Below are 21,734 nucleotides of genomic sequence, written 5' to 3' on the forward strand. Positions count from 1 at the left end.
TTAGGTTGCTAAACTGAAAAAAAAAAAATCATTTTTCTATTGGAATACTAGTGTCCAAATGGGAGATGGTTATACCAGTATAACTATATACTTTCTTGTATAGACCAGGCCGAAGTCATAATGTCCCAAAGGTTCTTCTCCTTCCCCCGCCTTTCTTTTTTCATGTTACAAACTTTGGACAGTGAAGAAGTGTTTCACGATTCAAAGCACAGATGGGCCTGAACCAGAACTCTGGTTCCAAACAATCTGGAACTTTGAGCAAATTGGCACCCATTTATCTGTGGGCCCTTTAATTTCTTTTCTTCTTTGCAAAGAGAGATACTCTTCAGCTACCCTACCGGGCTAACCTGGGATTATGAACAGTCAGGGAACCCTGCATGGTCCAACCCTCATGCAGCAGGAGTGGTAAACTGTGTGCAGGGTGTTTGTATGGGGGAGTGGGATAAACAAAAATCAAGCAAATGGAAGGAGGCAAGAGAATTCTTCTCCTTGCCATCTCCTATTGAAAAGGCAAGACCTGAATTAGCATAGCTGTGACATTCTTCCAATCTGTGAGTTGTATTTTGAGGGGAAACCTTTTGATTAAAACAGGAACTTCCCTCAGTTGTTGTTTGCAAATACAAACTTTCCTCTGAAGTGTTTGTATCTTTACTTGAGTAGGAGCAAGGAAGTTGGAACAGAAGAGAATCCTTTTCATTTTCCCCGTACTTAAAGGAGAGGTGCATCACATTTATATTGCAGCAGAACTTCACTGAGCTGCGCTTAGTGTAAATGCCAAATCCACTCTGAAAATGGAGTGTGGGGTTTGCATTCTACGAATGTGATTCTGCCACTGTGCTGAGTACAGGGCAGAGGAGTACAGGATGCCTTGGTCTTAATGGCTATGGCAAGAGCACTAGCTAACTTCCTCACATCTCTGCTGGCAGCCAGTAACACCCTAAAGCAGGTCTAGGTACTCTCAATGGTGCCACTGCTCCACGCATGTGCAAATCCACATATCTCACATCTACACTGAGAGTCCTCTCCCATCCCTACCAATTAGTGTAGATTATAATAATTAATAATAAATAATACATAGCTCTTATGTAGCACTTATCTCCTGTGGATCTCAAAGGTCTTTATTTACAAAGGAAGTAAGCAGTGTGGAGTCAGGTTTTGCACTGTGGAGTCAGGTTTTGCACCTGGGTTTGAGTCATTTGTGGTGGGTGGTAGAGGAAGCCCACCCTCCCCTCACCCAGCAGCAATGGCTCCTGCTCTGCAGGGCTGGGCCCTGCTCCCCATTCCAGGTGTTTCAGCCTGGCACCATAACCATTCAGGTTTAGCCTGGCCACCCCTCTGTCATGATGGACAAGTGGCCAGGCCAGATGTGAATGCCATGTTGCAGCACCCAGAGTGAAGAGCCAGCCCAGCCCTATGGGACAAGGTTGAGTGTAGAGCGGGGTCTGCCTCAAGGTCTGTGGGGAAATTTATGCTGTACACCACCTTTTGTCAATTGTATAATATCTTTGAAAAGGCACATACATACATACATACATGTAAAGACCACTTGGGATGAAGGGGTAGGGAGTGAACCTAACAGGTAATGATCAAGTGATCTCTCTCCTGTCATTCATCTCTACCCTCTGACAAACAGAGGCTAGGGACACCATTCCTTACCCATCCTGGCTAATAGCCATTTATGGACTTAACCTCCATGAACCTCCAGGGCCGGTTTTGTTCAATATCTTCATAAATGATCTGGAGGATGGTGTGGATTGCATCCTCAGCAAGTTTGCAGATGACACTAAACTGGGAGGAGTGGTAGATATGCTAGAGGGTAGGGATAGGATACAGAAGGCCCTAAACAAATTAGAGGATTGGGCCAAAAGAAATCTGATGAGGTTCAACAAGGACAAGTGCAGAGTCCTGCACTTAGGACTGAAGAATCCCATGCACCGCTACAGACTAGGGACCGAATGGCTCGGCAGCAGTTCTGCAGAAAAGGACCTAGGGGTGACAGTGGACGAGAAGCTGGATATGAGTCAACAGTGTGCCCTTGTTGCCAAGAAGGCCAATGGCATTTTGGGATGTATATGTAGGGGCATTGCCAGCAGCTGGAGGGACGTGATCGTTCCCCTCTATTCGACATTGGTGAGGCCTCATCTGGAGTACTGTGTCCAGTTTTGGGCCCCATACTACAAGAAGGATGTGGAAAAATTGGGGAGTCCAGCGGAGGGGAACAAAAATGATTAGGGGACTGGAACACATGACTTATGAGGAGAGGCTGAGGGAACTGGGATTGTTTAGTCTGCAGAAGAGAAGAATGAGGGGGGATTTGATAGCTGCTTTCAACTACCTGAAAGGGGGTTCCAAGGAGGACGGCTCTAGACCGTTCTCAGTGGTAGCAGATGACAGAATGAGGAGTAATGGTCTCAAGTTGCAGTGGGGGAGGTTTAGGTTGGATATTAGGAAAAACTTTTTCACTAGGAGGGTGGTGAAGCACTGGAATGTGTTACCTAGGGAGGTGGTGGAATCTCCTTCCTTAGATATTTTTAAGGTCAGGCTTGACAAAGCCCTGGCTGGGATGATTTAGTTGGGGATTGGTCCTGCTTTGAGCAGGGGGTTGGACTAGATGACCTCCTGAGGTCCCTTCCACCCCTGATATTCTATGATTCTATGATTCTATCTAGTTCTGGAGGTAAGTATTATTAACCCGATTAGAATAGTTAGGTACAGCTGTAGTTACACAACAGTAAAGTGAAGCTGAAGAATGCCTTGTATGTGTTATAGTTGAAATAGTGACTTAAGACCAAATTTTCAATCCCACACAGTCACTATTTCAGGTTGTGATAGAATTCTTGGAGGGCCAGGTGGGTCTAGTAGGTAGTGCACCCAGTATCCAATCTTGCCTCCCAGCAGGAGGGCCTTTCAGTACAGCTCCTCACCTATGTGTGGCCTTTGCTTCCCCTCAGGTTTTAAGTGTCCTTGCCCTCTTTTTATCAGAAGGGGAATGGGGGGGAATGAGGCTTATGTCCCTCCTGCAGCAAGGGCAGTTGGTAGGGGAGCCCAGGCCTTCCCACTCCACCGGGCTTTGACCTAGGGCCATATGAGAGTCACTCAGTGTCCAGCATGAGTTATTCCTCCCAGGTCACTTCCTGCCATCCGTCTCACTCTATGGATCCAAGTCCAATGTAACATAACTAAACCTTCAGCCCAACAGGCTCAGCTTGCAGTCCTATTCCTCACAGAGGGGGCTTCTTCAGCACCCTTGGTCAGGCGCCATCAGGTAGGTCTGTCTTCCTCTCCAGCCTCCCACTTCTGAGCTGGGTTGCTCCCTTTTAAGTTTCCTCTCCAGTTGGATCATGCACTGCAGGTCTGGGGCCACCTGGGTCTAGTATTATCCTTTAACCCTTTCGGGCCTGGTGGGGGGTTTGTACACCCCATTACACAAGAGCTCAGCTCCCAGTGACACAGACAGATTTTCAGATGACCTGAGTGTGACATACTGTACCTTGGAGGAGCGTCTTGTAACCCCCATATTCCTCATCTGTATATAATTGTGATATTGCGTATAAAGCATGCTATGTGAGGTATCGGGGGAAAGGTTATGATCTGCTGAAAGACATTGTTCTATCTAAATATATGTATCATCAATGCATATGAAATTATAAGAATTGTGTTATATGATTTTCACTAAAATATGCTGTGGGTTTGGGAGGCGCCCAGATACTAGCTCTCCAGAGACGATGACAAGGGAGGTAACCAATACCCGGGTGAGTGCTGTTGTACAGACATCACCAGCCATTGTCCAGCAAGGGAGCTACAATGCAATGACAGACCTGCATAAGGCCACACCAGGGGAATTACTCAACCTTGCCTGGGGACTCAGCACTGCCCTCCAGACATGCCTGGACTTGTGTTCTCCAAGCACATGGACTAAGGGTATAAAACAGAACACAGGGGCCACATGCTGGGCCTTTCTCCTGCCCCCACCTACGCTGCAAGCAACAAAGACGCTCAGAGAAGAAGACTGTAGAATCCAACAGAAGAGACTGGCCCAGGTTTAAGGGACAAACCTGTATATTAAGGACTGCAGTATCCAGTGGGATTAGAAAAACTGCTCAGTCTAGATTTTTCCCAGTCTAACAGGGTTGAGAGTTTAGACTGTGTGCTTGTATTTTGTTTTATTTTATATTATTTTATTTTATTTTGCTAACTCTGACTTTTTGCCTATCACTTATAATCACTTAAAATCTATCTTTTGTAGTCAATAAATTTGTTTTACTGTTTATCTTTGCCAGTGAGTTTGCCTGAAGTGTGTGGTAAATTTGTTCAGGTTTGCAAAGGTTGGTGTATATCCATATTTCATTGATGAAGTGGTGAACCAATTAATAAATTTGCAGTGTTCGTCTTGGGCAGTGCAAGACAGTATATTTCTGAGGTACAGTGCTGGGAGCTGGGGGTATTTGGCTGGTGCCTTTCTCTGTGTGATTCATGAGTGGCTCTGGGAGCATTCGTGCAATCTAGCTGGACATGGGGCTCCACATGCTGTTGTGCTGAGTTATAACAGCACCTGGAGGGGTTTGCTGCTTGTCACTAGCAAGGCATTGTGAGAGACAGCGCAGGCTGGAAGGTTAAGGGAGATCAGTGGTCCCACAGATCCAGACTGCACCACTCTTCTGAAATCTGACCACTTATTTATGGCCTTACTGGGAACAGAGCTGTTCTGAACATTTGACCTATTTGTGGGTGCTGGGCTCTGTGGATAAGCTGACCCTATATCTCCTGCTTACTATTAATCTGTATAAAATTGTGCTGAATTGTGATTACAGAGACTCCTTACACTAACAGCTCTCTGGTCATTTGTAGCAGCACACAAGGTCATTGTTACTGTGTAATCTTTTTGGAGTGGGCATGACACAAGTAATTTGATTTTTTTCATCCTATCTTTTCCCTACAGCTGGAGGAAGGGGAACGTTTTGCCAAGATGGTGATAGACCTAGGAGAGGATGCTGGAGAGTTCCTAGCTAAGGGGTATCTTGCCTTGGGTCTGACATACAGTCTTCAAGCTACTGATGGTAAAGTATCTGACTTATCAAATATTATGCATAAAGCAGCTATTTTGAGTCTTCAGTGTAAGCAACGTATTAAAGACATTGTTGAAACTTTGGCTGATCATGGAAAATAATCAGACTCCTAAACTACTGGGGAATATTCACTTGCTTTCTGAACACCATCTGCTTTGATAGGCTACATGGAATTTTTATGCTGAAGTACAAAAACAAACTGTGCTCAGATTTCATACTCATTTGGGGAGAAGGTTCATTTGCCATGGCCAACAAGTGTTGGGGTGTTTGAATTAAACATTTGTAATAATTTTTTCAAGAGTTCATTTATTTATATAATGAAGCCTGACTTTCCATCTATTTTCACATTCATAAGTCACAAAGAGAAGCAAGAACTCCTGAGTTCAACTCCTGGCTTAACACTGATTCCCTCTGTGGATTTGAGCAAGTCATTTAACCTCTCTGTGCCTCTGTTTCTCTATCATTAAAATAATACTTATCTACCCCTCTGAGGCACAGTGAAAGTGAACTAGGTAATGTTTGTACAGCGCTTTGAACAGGAAAAGAGTTATGCAACCACCAAGCATTAGGTTTTAATTCTCAGTAGGCTCTGGAAGCTTGGCACATGGAGGCGTGACGTGCTCTAACACCCATTGCATGGAGTGCAGGAAAGGCTTTTAGTTCTGTTTTTCATCAGGCTCACATCTAGAAGCAGCTTTTAATTTACTCTCGGACTCCAATACAAATGTTGCAACACGAACCTGCTTGAGTAGTTGCTGAATCAGCAGGCATTCTGATGAACCTGGCTATGCCCATTAGTACACCATCACCCACTTTTGCTTAGGTTCAGGCCCATTTGTGTATTGTCTCTGTGGGCAGTAGTTCAGATCACCGAAAAGCTCTACTCTTTCCTGCTGTCAAAGAGGATAGTACTGCTGCACGCTTCCCCACAGCAGAGCAACTTGATCAAATATATTTGTGCTCTTTAGTAGTAGACGTCACTGTGATTCTCTAAGCATCCATATCTGATCCAGTGGGCAGCTACTCTGAGAAGTGCCTCTCCAAAGTGGTTGTTAATATATAACACAGTTCCTTCTCTGTTTCATTGCCCCAAAGCAGTTGCTCCTGAAAACAACTTGAACTTTCTATTATTTGCTAAAGTCCTTTAAAACATTTGAGTCCTACATAATGGCCTACTTCCTCAAGGCATCGTGCCCAGATTTTGTTTAATTGTCTCTACAATTATACAATATCTCAGAGTCTATTTTCAGATGGACTTTTTAAATATGTTAATAAATAAATAGTAAAATGATTACCCTCCGTAATGAAACTTTATTAAAGGGTTTTTGATAAATGAAGTTGTAGAGGAGTCTGTTGGACTCCACTGTAATGATCAAAGTATTTAAGGAGCTTTAGTGTGAGTTTTAATGCTTTCTCTTCTGGAACGGTCTTCTCTGAGTTTTCAAGCGGTTAACAGGGTTCAGGAATGTTCTGACCTACAGCAATCTCATTTATTAAAAAAACACTTAACCTTCACTACAGCAGCTCTGCACTCGTGTCCAATTTAGCCTCTGAATTTCATCTTGAAATAGCGGAGTTTTTGCCTTTCAGACCTCATGCTTTTAGTGTTAGACTAAGCAGGGCCAACTGTTTAGTGGAGGTGCCTGTCAAATTCTTTAAGAGAAACTAGAGACTGTGCTTCCCTCTTTGAGATTATCTTCTTTTAGTAAAATGGATTAAATCCCTTTAAAACATACTTGTTTCCAAATACATGAATATCTGGCATTTTATCCCCAAAACCCAAATCTGTACTGAAGGAGAATTGTTTTTTATAAAGAATAAAATATTTATCATAGAGATGATGTAGAAGTTGAAAGGGATGAAAGGAGGAGAATCAACCCCCAATATAAGCCCTGTGTTTCATATTGTGAAAGATTAAGTGTGTGTGTTTTCGTGTGTACAAACACATTCACAATGTCAGATATGATCACACAAATATCTGTGTATATATGTTAACTTCCATAACTTTCCGTTTAAATTGACTTCTGATTGGTACAGTGCACTCAGTGCTAATTCATAAATTGTTTCAAAGCCACGTAACAACTTTTGTTAGAAAGTTGAAGGTAGAATGTAAGACATTTTCTGACTAAGATTAGGCTTTCTCTTTTTAATCTGTGCTTTATCAATAGTTAGCAATATCCACTAAGACAGAGCCATAGAACATTCAAAACTAAACCTTTTGCTTTGTGACACTTTCTGGCATAACTGTTTCTTTGCAGGAGTGGGATGAGAGAATCATTTTGAATATCATTTTAAAACATTTTCTGGTCTTTTTTGAAAAATCTTTTAAAAAGTCCCTTTATATATGAGCTACCCTCTTGATAAGACAAGATTGCTCACCACACAATCTGTGTAGTATTATGTGGCTCCCTTGTTCTCATAAGGTATCTGCTTATGTGTTGTTGAACTAAATCTCACTGAAGCAGCTGACGGATGTGGTGTACTCAGCAGAGGATGCCTTCATTTTTCCTTCATTCTCAGGAACACAGATCTTTCATTGCTCCAGCACATCTGTTTCTTCACTAGGCTGTTTTTTTTATGGCTAAAATCTGTTGTGAGAGGTTGGATCATTTTTAACAGTGTATCTTTTTTTTCCCTTGCTGTTCCAGTTTTGTCACTGTCTGTAGTGCCGACTTCGTCTTCCTTGGGTCTCATACAATGTCGCAAATCAGGAATGGAGTTGAAAATGTTTCTCTAGCTAGCCATAAGAACTGTATACAGTTAGTATATTCAGGGCACAAGCTAATATTAGAAAGCTGTAGGCGTTGCTTATTAGTGAACCACTCCTAATTTTCTCATCTGTAGATCAATAATCAAACCACATTCTTTCATATTTGATATATGATAAGAATTTGGGCTGCAGCATAAATTGCCCTGAACTAAGGCCCATGGAGCTTATATCCCATTTTCTAAAGTGACTTTGCTCCAGATTTTCAAAAATATTTAGATGCCAGAACACCTTTTGAAAATTTAACATTTAGGAGCCTAAATCCCGTTGATTTTCAGTAATTCTTAAGGTCCAGATTCTCAAAAGTATTAAGGCACCTAACTCTCATTGAAACCATGTGGCTTAATTAAATCAAGCTCCATTTCCACGGAGACTGTGATAGTTGTATTATCCGTTTGTAATCTGTCAAGTCTCTTCAAAACCATCTTCAATAGTTTTTGGAAGTTTAGTCGCTTTCTGTAAAGTCTCTTGTTGAATAAAGTGCATGGTATGTTTTGATCAAAAGTCCTCATTGTCAGCACATATCTCAGCATGCTTATGGTAGTTGGATGCAAATGCAGAGACATATGGCCAGATTTCCAGCTTGCATGAATCAGCATAATTACACTGAAGCCAATGGAGCAACACCAATTTGCAACAGCTGAAGAGCAGAACCATAATCTTCAAGAGTTCCACTACGTATCACTGGGTACCTGACATCAGTCCTTCTTTCTCAGTTAGCTAAATGTGAGGTTGATACTTATGGAAGACTTTCTGAACTCCCCCAATATATTTTAGGTATTGTACAACTTTTTAAATGAGGTATAAACAGTGTGCTGAACAGCCAGAAATCAGAAGTTTAGGGTGATTCCACCTGATAAATTCTCTAGAGTTTTTCATTTTATTTTCATTGTTTGAACAAATAGCAAAATTCCTCCTTGTCACACTTTTCTCTGCCTTCTTGGATTAACATGTATAGCAACTTGGACGCAATATTTGGTAGTTTTTCTAAGGGACGTATAATCAGTAGCATTAAGTAAGAAGACTTATTTTTCCTGGGTAGATGCTTGTAGCCATTATGAGATCATTTTTCATGTTTCACCAGCCATTTTGCATTAATGTCCATGTTGAGGTTTTTAAATTTTTTCTCTGTTTTTTTTTTTCTGTCTTTATTTACATCAGTTTCAGTCTGTCTGGAGTGGGCTATCCAGGGTGAAGTGCTCCAGTCATTTCTTTAAACTGTTCCTTTTGCGTTTTATTTTTACTAACCCATGTGGTTAGTAAAAATAAAAAAAAGAAGCGGGCTTCAATTTTGTTATCACGTCTCTGCCTTTCAAGATGTTTTATGGCATAATTACTGGTTGATCTTTCTGTAATTTTTTGGGTGATGAAGACTGACTGATACTGCTCCAGATTGAAATGGATGTTAAAAAGAACTTAATTTATCATTGCAGCTATATTTTGCTAACCATGTTGGCATAGAAAATGTCTGACTTTGCAGTATTAGCGAACTTACTGGTGTTCTGCTTTTCATTCAATGGCACGTTTGATCTTGGAGAATCTGAAGAAAATGTTTATCTGCATTTTTTATGAGCATGAATCCTCTGTTTTTCTACTTAACTCTTGAGAGTGCTTGTACTTTACTTTACTTTCAAAGAATAATGTGTTTTCCTTGCATTATGTCATTTGTTCCTGTCACTTCTATCAACTTGAGGCATGCTGAGTCAGATAAACTCATATATTGATATTTGGTCTTCACTAAAAACTAATCACCTCTTTGCACTATTAATCAGCAGCATGTAGAATAAGAAATAACCTCCTTGTGAACTCTGAAGACTGAAAGGCAATATGAGCTAGCCTGTTTAACACAGTACAATGCTATCAAATGCCCAGCCCACTTGGCAGATGTTTTTAGGTTCTAGAAAATCAAGCCTCCGTAACAATTTGAATACCCTTCTATTCAGTATCCAATAACAATGAATTACATCCATAAGCTGTACCCTTCTCTCCAATCTTCTATCCATTCCCACTGCCCTCTAGTCTAGGGCCCTACGAAGCTCCTTACATTTATCATTTCCTAACTGGCATAACAAGAATCTTGAACACTTCCATTTTACCTTTTTTAGAATTACTTTACAGATAGAAATTAGAGCCCAATGAGTCAGATCCTTATCTGTGCTGAAAGAAAAGGAGTACTAGTGGCACCTTAGAGACTAACCAATTTATTTGAGCATAAGCTTTCGTGAGCTACAGCTCACTTCATCGGATGCATTCACTGGAAAAAATGAAAAAATATTTTCCACTGAATGCATCCAACAAAGTGAGCTGTAGCTCACGAAAGCTTATGCTCAAATAAATTGGTTAGTCTCTAAGGTGCCACTAGTACTCCTTTGCTTTTTGCGAATACAGACTAACACGGCTGCTACTGTGAAACCTGTTATCTGTGCTGAGTTCACACTTGGCACGGCTGAAGGGAGAGTACAGGAGGCAACTGGGGACAAAAACCATGCTTAGCATAACTTGTAGCGGCCTAAGGACTTGCAGTAAGCACAGAAAGACTGCTGCACTGGCTGAGAATCTGGCAGAGCACCATGAGCTCTACCCCTAACATTCCCCCTCTTCAGCCTGGCACACTCCCTGTGTGAAGTGGATCGAAGGTGGTGGAGAGCTGGGTATACCTCAGTCAGGGCATTACCTAGTTAGCTGCCCCATTAGGGTAGCTTTCCAGGGGCTTTGGGCACTGTTAGCACAAAGCAGCTAGGGCCAAAAGTCTGGCTCTGATGTTTCTAGTTTAAAAAAGCCCTTAAATTATGTGTGTTATGTTAATGAAAACATTTCAGAGTCACAGAGAAGCCTTTTTTTTAAATGTGGGGAAGGGGAAATTCCTTGAAAAACCCAACAGATATTTTTAAAAATGTGTTTTTGTTGTCATTTTTCTCCAAAAACAAAACTGGGTTTGTCACATCTTTACATACAAGTGCTAATATCCTTCTGCTATTGTATGCTAACATTTTAAAATGTATTGCAAGTTTTCTCTGTCTAACTGTTAAATAACCATATGTGTCTTGTCCTGCAGCTACCCTGAAATGCTCTCAAGACAAATTGCACAAGAAAGCCCTTCAAACTTTGGAGAGGTGAGAAAGAGCCTGACTAGCTGCTGTTTGCTTTTGCTTTTTGGATGAATCCAAAATAGTTCTTTAGTTCTTTTGAAAATATATATGCTCTGCAAAAAGCTTCAACATCTCAGTTTTTAATATAGTACATAAGAATGGGCATATTGGGTCAGACCAATGGTCCATCTAGCCCAATATCCTGTCTTCCAACAGTGTTCAGTGCTGGGTACTCAGATGGAATGAACAAAATGGGACAATTATCAAGTGATCCATCCACTGTGGTCCAGTCCCAGCTTCCTGCCATCAGGGGTTTAGGGACACTCAGAGCATGAGGTTGCGTCCCCAACCATCTTGACTATTAGCCATTGATGGAGCTATCCTCCATGAACTTATTTAGTTCTTTTTTGAACCCAGTTATACTTTTCACCTTCACAACATCCCTTGGCAACGAATTCCACAGGTTGACTGTACATTGCTTGAAGAAGTACTTCCTTATGTTTGTTTTAAAGTTGCTCCCTATTAATTGAATTTGGTGACCCTTGGTTCTTGTGTTATTTGAAGGGGTAAACAGCACTTCCCAATTCACTTTCTCCACACCATTCATTTTACAGACTTCTATCATATCCCTGCTTAGTCGTCTCTTTTCTAAGGAGAACAGTGCCAGTCTTTTTAATTTCATCTTACATGGAAGCTGTTCCATTCCCATAATCATTTTTGTTTCCCTTCTCTGTACATTTTCCAATTTTAATATATCTTTTTTGAGATGGGGCAACCAGAACTGTACACAGTATTCCAGGTGTGGTTGTGCCATGGATTTATAAAGTGGCATTTTGATATTTTCTGTCTTATTATCTAATCCCTTTCCTTATGGTTCCTAACATCCTGTTAGCTTTTTTGACTGCCACTGCACATTGAGCAGATGTTTTCAGAGAACTATCCACAATGACTCCAAGATCTCCTTCTTGAGTGGTAACCGCTAATTTAGACCCTATCAATTTATGCATATCGTGGGATTATGTTTTCCATTGTGCATTACTTGCACTTATTAACGTTGAATTTCATCTCCCATTTTGTCACCCATTTGTGAGATCCATTTGTAACTCTTTCCAGGCAGATTTGGACTTAACTATCCTGACTAATTTTGTATCATCTGCAAATTTTGCCATCTTGCTGTCCACCACCATTTCCAAATCATTATAAATATATTAAATGGTACAGATCCCAGTACAGATCCTTGGGACACTCCACTATTTACCTCTCTCCATTGTGAAAGTTGACCATTTATTTCTAACCTTTGTTTCCTATCTTTTAACCAGTTACCAATCCATGAGAGGACCTTCCCTCTTATCCCATCACAGCTTACTTTGCTTAAGAGCCTTTGATGAGGGACCTCGTCAAAGTCTTTGAGTGTCCAGGTACACTATATCAGCTGTATCAGCCTTGTCCACATGCTTGCTAACACCCCGAAAGAATGTGAGTAGATTGGTTAGGCATGATTTCCTTTACAAAAGCTGTGTTGACTCTTCCACAGCTTATCGTGTTCATCTGTGTTTGCTAATTCTGCTGTTTGCTATAGTTTCAGCTGATTTGCCTGATTCTGAAGTTAAGCTTATGGGCCTGTAATTGCCTGCGCAGAGGTGGGACAGCACACTAAATGAACACACACGCAACCAACATCTTACCACACCAGGATCACCTCCTGAGCCTTTTTTACATTCGCTGTTCTTCAGTCATCTGGTACAGAGGCTGATTTAAGTGACAGGTTACATACCACAATTAGTATTTCTGCAATTTCATACTTGAGGTCTTTCTGCTGACTTATTCATATTTAATTTATCAATCTGTTCCCAAACTTCCTCTGTTAAAACCTCCATCTGGGACAGTTCCTCAGATTTGTCAACTTAAAAAAAAATGGCTCGGGTGTGAGAATCTCCCTCACATTCTTGGCAGTGAAGACAGATGCAAAGAATTCACTTAGCTTCTCCACAACAGCCATGTCTTCTTTAAATGCTCCTTTAACATTTTGATTGTCTAATGACCTCACCGATAGTTTGGCAGACTTCCTGCTTCTGATGTACTTAAAAATCTTTTTGATCCCAGCAATAGTCTTTCCAAATCAATCCTACAGTAGCAAGAATGCAGCAGATCATTTGGCTAAATTTAAAAGCTAACTTTTGTGAGGTATCACTTTTTTCTTAAATTACAAAACAAGACAAAAATTGAGTTTTAAATCTATTATGAAAAGTTAACGGTAAGAATGACCTTGTGAGGTTCCAAGTTTAATGTATCTCAAGTTTATAAGGAAAAAGTTTTTTTCCTAATTGCTAATCTCACAAACTCTGTCTATCTTAGCTCTTTTAAGGTATGTGTCATCAGGGCTTCTAAACTCAACACAGGATCTTTAAGTCAGACTGAATTCTTTTCTTGCACATCATAATAGAGATTCTGCAGATCAAAAATCTGTCCTCGGTTACACCTGGACAATAGCTTTGTATTCAGGGAGTTTGTGCAGATATAACTGATTGACCCTGTAATTGTATCTTAGTTAACAGTTCTGTTGATGTTACACAAGAAGGAATAGAATCCAGCTCACTGTCATCCGTGCTGGCTTTGCAGCAGTAACAGTATATAGTAGTAAAAACTTATTTTTGTCACTAAAGTCAACAGATGTGACTCTGGATACTCCCCACGTGGTAATCTGAAGAGCAAGAAGGTGCAACTTTTACTAAGTCTCTTTTCTTTTAAGTAACACGTACCTAGACTCATCTAGTAACTCCTACAACCGTGCTATTTCCATGTAATTGCTGTGCTGCCTTGCTTTTTAACTGTATTTATTTTTATTCTTTGACCTTTCCCGCTAACTGCGACTTGTTTTCCTGGTGTCTTAACTCTAGCTAGGAAACTGATAAGTCTTTAGACAAACATCAGATACTCATAGTTCAGCCAAGCGGGGTCATTGAAAGAGTCAGCCAGCTAATACCCTGTGTCTCAGTGAGTACATGTTTATCAGTTCCAAAGTACATGTAGACTCTCAGCCCATGATTTAGGATCCTGAAGCCATCCTTAAACATGGGTCTCTCAGCTGGAAGCCTAATTCCATCAGTTTGATTTTTTTTTTTTTAATGCCCTTTAAGGGGATGCTGAGCAACAAAATAGAAGCTCTTCTTTCTTTCCCAAGCCATTGTCAGTCAGTGTTCACATACACCCCTGTGAACTTTTCCCCTTTTTTAGCCCTTCCATCTATTGTTGAAGATTTTATAACTACATGAAAAAAAACAGGCAGCCCATCCTACCCCAGTAGTCAGGATCAGGGTTGGATTTGGTCTTTGGTAAAAGGATCAGTATGCTGCTTATACATACTGCAACATGATATATCTAATGTCAAATCCTAATCAGATGAATAATATCTTTGGTGTGGATCACGTTGGCCACAGGTTCAGAGAGAAGTTCTAAACAAGCAGAGATAAAGGGCTCTCTTTGTCCAAGTTAAACTAATTGATTCTAGAGCCATTAATTAAAATCATCAATGCAATTGCTTTTTTCTCATAAGCTATGGCTATAGCTTTGTGGTAACTGATATTGAAATAGTATGTGGTTTTTGTTTCTTGCAGTAACTCTTAAATCTTAGTGAATGAATAGTTTGGCAGTGCTTAGCTGCCATGCTTGTCAGTCTTTCATTCCTCCCTCATACACTCTTCAGCTGAACTTGCTTATGGTAGGGCAGCACGAGTGCAGAGTTCTCTCTTTGTTGGCACACAGCCCAAAGAGTTAGAAAGAGTTTGGTATGATCAGCCTTACCTGTTGTGTAAAGGTATTACTGCAAAAGAGCACGAGGAGATGAACTAGCTGTGTCGGCTGCAGTGGAGTCAGTAACAATTTTAAGAGTAAAAAGAAAAGGAGTACTTGTGGCACCTTAGAGACTAACCAGTTTATTTGAGCATGAGCTTTCGTGAGCTACAGCTCACTTCATCGGATGCAGCTGTAGCTCACGAAAGCTCATGCTCAAATAAACTGGTTAGTCTCTAAGGTGCCACAAGTACTCCTTTTCTTTTTACGAATACAGACTAACACGGCTGTTACTCTGAAACCTAATTTTAAGAGTGTTATCTGAGTGACTCTTCAAAAATCCTGAAAGGAAACCCAAATGATGGGATTCTGATCTTGGGGCCTCTTAGGCTCCTGAAATACAAATAGTGGTAAAAATACCAGCAGTGAATGCTTTTTATTTTCAGTATTAACCCCTCTCTGTTTGTAGAAATCTCATTAAAACATCCAGGAAGGGAGAAAGGGAGCTGCTGCTGTGTTTTAGTGTCCGTAATAGAAGGCAGTTAGAGTGTTACTTCAGTTGCCCTAAATCGCTTAAAACAGTGTCACAAAAGATGCAGGTCATGAATTAGAAGCTGCCGATTTGCACAGCCCTCTTCTCCATCATAGTCAGATCGCTAAAGGCCCTGCCATAACTCATCCATCGCACACTCTCAGAATGGTGTTCTGCGAGTGTGTGAAGCTTAGCATCTGGCTGTATAAAATCCAGACGCGTGGTGTTTTTGTTGCTGTTCCTGCTTGCTGGTTTCATGAGCTTGGCACAGCTGGCAGAGCACTCACTTCTCTGTCTGGTTACTATCTGCTCTGCACTTGTGGGAGTAGAATTCTTCTTGGAATATGGTTTTATATATAAGTAATTTGTGGCTTCCTTCTGGCAGAGAAGATTATGAAAAGTACAATATGACACTCACTTCCCTTTTCTTATTGTTCATGTGTTTTTACAGAGCACATCAGTTGGCCCCTGAAGACCACCAAATCATCCTCTACGTCTCGTTGCAGCTGGCTCTTGTCAGACAGGTATGTGCAATGACTGCAATTTCAGTACAGTCAGCCATTGAGTCACTAGAAGCTGGTGGAGTGACTCAACAGAATTAAACCAAACCCAATCAGAGTCATCGTTGTTTGGTTTTTTTTCTTATTGAACAAGGTTGATACCAGGAAATCAAAATAAGTTCACATAAATGTAAGCAGAAACTCCCCAGCTTGGGGCTCATTGCAATCCTGTTACCAAGCATGGTTATTCAAAGTCATTCATCCAGCTTTGTATCCCAAGGAGTGCCCTATAGGTCCTGCTTTAAGTATCTGGGAAGGGAAGAGCGAAGGTGAACTACAGGTATTTAATTCTTGTTCCTCAGGAACCAGGAAGTACCCTGCCCCCTGTCGTAGTCCCCTCCTACCCAAACGCTGTCTTGTTCCTGGTAAGGTACTATATCGCACCAATTCTCAGGTTATCCATATTAAGGACTTGCTTATTCCATAATTCAGCATCTTTAGTCAAAATTTCTGTGGGCTCTGGAAACCTCCAGGCAATAGGATTATTTGGCAGTCAAATGTTACTGCAGGTCTCAGCTCAAGAAAACGATGCCGTGTTAAAGAAAACGCTTGTCTTTTTTCTTTTCAAAGCCAATACCTTTTATTTAAATAAGTCCTGTTTATTAAGAACCCTCTTAGATAGATCTGAAAATTTGATCATCTTATTTTCCTTCCTTAGCAGGCTTTCTGCTCACTGCAGATTTCTTTCCCTAGTCTATACCGCAGAGTCAAACAGTCAGATACTGCTTACTTTCCCAAGCTAATTAGGTGAGCTGTTTGTTCATTAGGTTAAACTAATTGGTGCAAGTGTGCACACTCTTAATGTCATTTTTGTAACACTTTCATAATAAGAGCAGTGTGCTGCAAGCTTGAATACAATAGAAAGGATCATTAAAACAACTGGTTTGACTTTGTCATCAACTACTGTATGCCTGACAGTGCAGATTACTCAGGTCTTTCATTCAAACAATATCCAGCTACTCTTCTTTTGGTGATAGTTTTTGGCTATTCATTTAGGCAGTCTGCTCTGCTTCTTCATTAGTCCCTTTCAAGAATAAAAATGCTAAGAGAATATTGTAATAGATATTTTCAGTCACTACCCATAAAAATAAAAATGAGATTTTCTTTGAAATAATCTCCTCCTCCCCCTTTTATTAACTCATCAGGTTTTAAGTTGTTTCCCTTTCTCTTTTCCAGGTGCTAGTCTTAATGTTGCTGTTCACCTCTCATTTCATCATCTCCCTCTCCTCTTGTTTTTTTTTTTTTCATTCGGTCTGTTATTCCCCCACCCACTTTCTTTGTTATCTCGTTCCCCACCTGTATGTTTCTCCTTGATATTCTACCACTTATCCCTGATCACTAGATGTGTGAACCCTATACCTCTGTTGTGTCAGTCTGGTCCTTGCTATGCTGCTCCAGTTCTTCTCCATCTAGCAGGGTATAAATCTTTAAAGCATGCTTGGAGCGAGTAGAGATACCTGAGACATCTTTATTTTTAGACTGCTGTAAAATATCCTGTTCTTCTTCTGCCAATTTAGTTAATGATAAACATTAGGTAATGCATTTTTAATATCCTTAATTATTTAAAGTATCTAACATATTCTTTTTCTGATTAACTGCAGGATAAATTATCTCCCCGCCCCCCCCTTTTTTTTTTAACCTCTGGCCGGTTGTATTAACTACTGAATGTCACAAAACTTTCATTGGGGTGTAACAAAGTGCTAAGAAATAAAGAGTCCAGTCCTGTGCAGTTGGCCATAAATGTCTATTGCTGAGAAAAATCTGATCTGTTGTTTTTATAGTTAGTTACTAATAATAATAATTCCTAGCTCTTATATAGCACTTTTCATCCATAGCTCTCAAACCCCTTTACAAGTAAGGTCAGTAGCATTGATTTGGAAACTGAGGCACAGAAAAGTAAATGACTTGCTCAACACAACCCAGTGGCACAGTAAGGAATAGAACCAGGTCTTCTAAATCCTAATCCAGTGCTCTGTCCACTAGGCCACACTGCACTGAATAAGATACCTTAAATGCAGTTGAAAAATACAGGTCTCAAACTCCCATAGATAGCTGAAAATGTTCAGTTTGTTTTTTGTTGTAATGGAGCAAGACCACCAACTTAGCCAGTAAGGTGCTAAGGAAGTTGGAAAAACTCCCTAGCCTTAGAGGTCTCCCTGGAATATTTTCAGCAGTGTATGTTTCTGCTATGCGCTTAAAATCACGGTGGTAAACATCTGGGAAGGTAGAAGGGAAATAGAAAAAACTCAGACTTTCTTCCCTCACAAGAACAAGAAATGAAAGCAAGGCAGGGGTGATTATAAGTGTTCCCCAGGGTGGGGATGGAACGGGACTGAGTACCTTCAACCACCAAAGAGAATGGTGATGTTATATTAGACATCCACGTTTGATTGTGGTCTTGTTTTTCTAGGGCCTGATTCCAAGACCACTGAATCAGCAGAAAGACTCCAGTTGACTTCAGTAGGTTTTGGATTGGGCCCTGGGGCATATTTTGGACCATTTTTCAATAAAATTCATCTCAATTTAAAAATGCTCAGATCTATGAGAAGAGTTTTATTTTATCTCCCTCCTCCCCTCAAACTTGAAGTACCTGGCCAAGGCCACTATATGCAGGTGTTGGTTACTCCCCAGCAGGTCTCTTTTGGCAGTCAACCAAGGAAATTGACAAATGAGACTTCTAGTGCTCAACTGCAGCGTGCTATTTGTGTTCCTCTTCCTGTTTCTGTGGTAACAGAGTTTTCATCAGCAAAAGCAAGGCAGAGTGAATATTTTAAAATGTCACTTTGAAAAGTCAGCATTAAAAGTCTTGCCATGTTTTTGCCAGTCTGTTTCCATGGAAGTAGGACCCCACTGAGGAGTCAGAACTCCTGTTAATTTTTGGTCCTGGTTCCCATGTTTTGTGCTGAGTACCAAGTAAATTTATGTCAGATCCGTAACAACCACGAACGGTATTCAGACCATTTTAAAACTTGCATTGAAGTTGTTTTGTTTGATTTGACCTTCCTTCCTGTGAAAACAGGAGTTGAAAGGCAGCCAGAGGATTAGAGCAGTCACCGATCAACTTCATCTGCTGGCTGCCAATGAAGACCTGAAGTTTCAAGGGGTGACTTCCAGAAAGCATCTACACACTTCAAGAGTGTCTGTACTTAAATAAGGGAAAAGTGAATACAAAATAGTAGGGAAAACATCTTTAAGCTATTTCTCCTACAGTCCTTTTTATTTTTTCCTCTTTTGAACATGATTTCAGGGAGAACAGATTGGCTAAAAATTCCTGTGGTGTCTGCTGTGGTAGAGAAGAGACAGAACACCGTTATAATATATAAACAACTGGATCCTGGCTTTATAGAAATAAGCTTCTGATGCAGAGGCAACACGAAACTGTGGATAGTGGGGGGCACAATGCAAAGGTTCTGTGCGGGCACATGACTACCCCACGCATTACCTCCACCCCCGAAACTTGATATGTATGTAGACAACATACATGAGCAACTGCCTCCTGCTGTCTGTCCTGTGGCTGCACAGCCCCTGGCAGGACTTGCAGCCATCCCTTCCTACCTGAACGATCCTCAATCAATTTAGCAAGTGTTCAAAACAAGACCAACAAAAGGGGCAATGCAGTTGGGATGCACAGTCCCCCATGCGCCACCAGGGTGGGATGGTGCTTGGGGTGGATCATTTCAGTTAACAGGAATTTCAGTTAATAGTGAAATTCCACATTGGAGAACTATCAGTCACTTTTTGTTGGAAGGGGGAATATGACACCCCCAAATTGTCTTCTCCTTGATAGGCACATTGGGGGCTGCTGCTGTTTCAGTGCTCAGCCTGCAGCCAGCCGCCTTGGTGCTTCCTCCCTCCCCATGCTGTATGGACACATGGTGAGTGCCACCTCCAGGGGGAGCTGCTGCCTATCGCTGCTGGGCATCCTAGCAAGAGGCGTCCTGAGAAATCTAGGGGGGCATGTTATCCCATACATGTCACCTGTGTTCTTATGAGACTCCTGGACACAGACAGACCTTGTAATTTGATTGTCTCTGCTAGCTCTCAGACTGACCAAAACAGGCTGAGTTTCATCACACAGTCTGTGTGTGTCCTGGCTTGGACTTCTGATAGCAATCGAATTACCATCCTGCGCAAATATACCAGCTTCCTGTGCAGTAAGAGCTAAATATGAGCCCAAGTCATAACAATTTGGATCCTCGCTTTGCTAAATCTCTGAGTGTTTAGTATTTTGGTTCAAGGCTATTTCTAATGGGAAATTTTGCTAGCCAATGAAATTTCTCCTTTCTATAATCCCCATCCGATAGCATGAAATAATAGGCACTGCAAATACAAAAGATTTGCCAAATATTAGTGTTTCATTAATGACCTAAAACCCACAGTTGATACAGAAGTTGGCAGGACTGGGGTTGGTAAGCCATGTAATCTAAGGGGCCAGAAGTCATTGCATCTGAAATACTGTACTTGAACCATTCTAAATATAAAGCTATATTCTGCCATTGCAAATTGCTTTTAAAGTCTTCATACTTCATGCATATGAACAGGAGGAGAAAGGTAACCTCCCAACCTGTTTGTTAAGCAAATGTGTATCAAAATAAACCCTAATATAGGAGGCAATGTTGTAAATAACCATAGAATCTCAGGGTTGGAAGGGACCTCAGGAGGTCATCTAGTCCAACTCCCTACTCAAAGCAGGACCTGTCCCCAATTTTTGCCCCAGATCCCTAAATGGCCTCCACTGTGTGGCAATTTTTGCAAGTGCTGGAAGGCACCAGCTCTGTTTTATAGCAATATCTTTGTTGCTCAATCATTGCAACATACACAATATTTGTACACACGTATCCTGCAAAATGTTGTTCATGTATTTATTAACCGAATAATGATCAGATAATCTTCCTACCGTAGTTCCTGCTGGGACTTGTGGTGCAGCTGAGATGGGATTGCTGTTAAGGCAGCACTGGCGGGGAATTTGAGCTGGCAACCTACCTACGGTACAGTCATGGAGTTTCAGAACCGCATCTGGGCTTCAAACTTCCAGGCTTCCCATATTCCATAGCTACTCAAATGAATAAGCTATTGCATCTGTCAATAGATAATTAGTCTCTGCCTTTCCAAAGAAGTTTGCATTGACTTCTACCAAGTATTTTGGTGGTGTTGTTCTGGAAATTTACCTCATAATTTTTCTCTGTCTGGTCTATTGCAGGTTCATTTGTATAATGCGTCCAGTAGAGTAGAGTCTGTTGACATTATTAAGTGCTATTTTTCTCATCTGTGTATGTCCACTGTTCCTAATTATGCAGCAGGAGGCGGATTCTGTGTTGGTACTAACATTGTTACTGTGCTAAGAAATCCTTTCTGGCTCTACTTAAATAATCAAGTGGTAGGCATGTTTGAGATGAAAAAAAATCAGATCTTTCCTTATGACTTTGATAAACACCAGGAGGATCTTCTAATTTTGTTGCTACATTTTGGGGCGGGGGGAGGTGTAGGTGTTACTTTGGAAGATACTGGATTAAACAAATGCAAGTTGGTTTCTTTAGCCACTCGGATAAATGGAACTACATTTTCTCTAGAGAATTTTTAATCAATCCAATGAGAAGTTGGAATAAAGGTAAATCTAGAATAAGGAGAAAGACAACAAATCAGATAGCTCTTGTCCTGGGTCTTAGCATTTTTTGGAACTGAAGGGAAGAGTTATCCATCAGAGATGTAAATACTAAAAGAAAGGGCTTATCCTACAGATGAGTGAAAAATATGTTTAGACTGCATTCATTTCAGCATCATGTGATTATCTGCTTGACAGTCATAGGTTTGAAGGAATGACCATAGCTGATGTTATGCCACCTTAGTGCAGCCCCAGTGCTGGCTGGAAAGTTTCTGATTTCCTTATTTAGGACCAAATTGCCAGCCAGCCTCCATTAACCCATCTGCTAA

The 21,734-nt window shown here is 40.9% G+C and overlaps 1 protein-coding gene across 8 annotated transcripts in view; it reads left to right on the forward strand.

Annotated features, from left to right (window-relative positions):
- TTC7A (tetratricopeptide repeat domain 7A) overlaps positions 1 to 21,734 on the forward strand; it is a 260,649-nt gene that overhangs the window by 102,866 nt on the left and 136,049 nt on the right. For all 8 annotated transcript variants that reach the window (XM_037895864.2, XM_043543797.1, XM_043543798.1 and 5 more), the window contains 3 exons: positions 4,940 to 5,057; positions 10,889 to 10,946; positions 15,695 to 15,767. In XM_037895864.2, the coding sequence (XP_037751792.1) occupies positions 4,940 to 5,057; positions 10,889 to 10,946; positions 15,695 to 15,767 (249 nt within the window). The remainder of the gene's footprint in view (positions 1 to 4,939; positions 5,058 to 10,888; positions 10,947 to 15,694; positions 15,768 to 21,734) is intronic.

This window comes from Chelonia mydas, chromosome 3, assembly GCF_015237465.2.
Source record: "Chelonia mydas isolate rCheMyd1 chromosome 3, rCheMyd1.pri.v2, whole genome shotgun sequence".
NCBI lineage: Eukaryota > Metazoa > Chordata > Testudines > Cheloniidae > Chelonia > Chelonia mydas.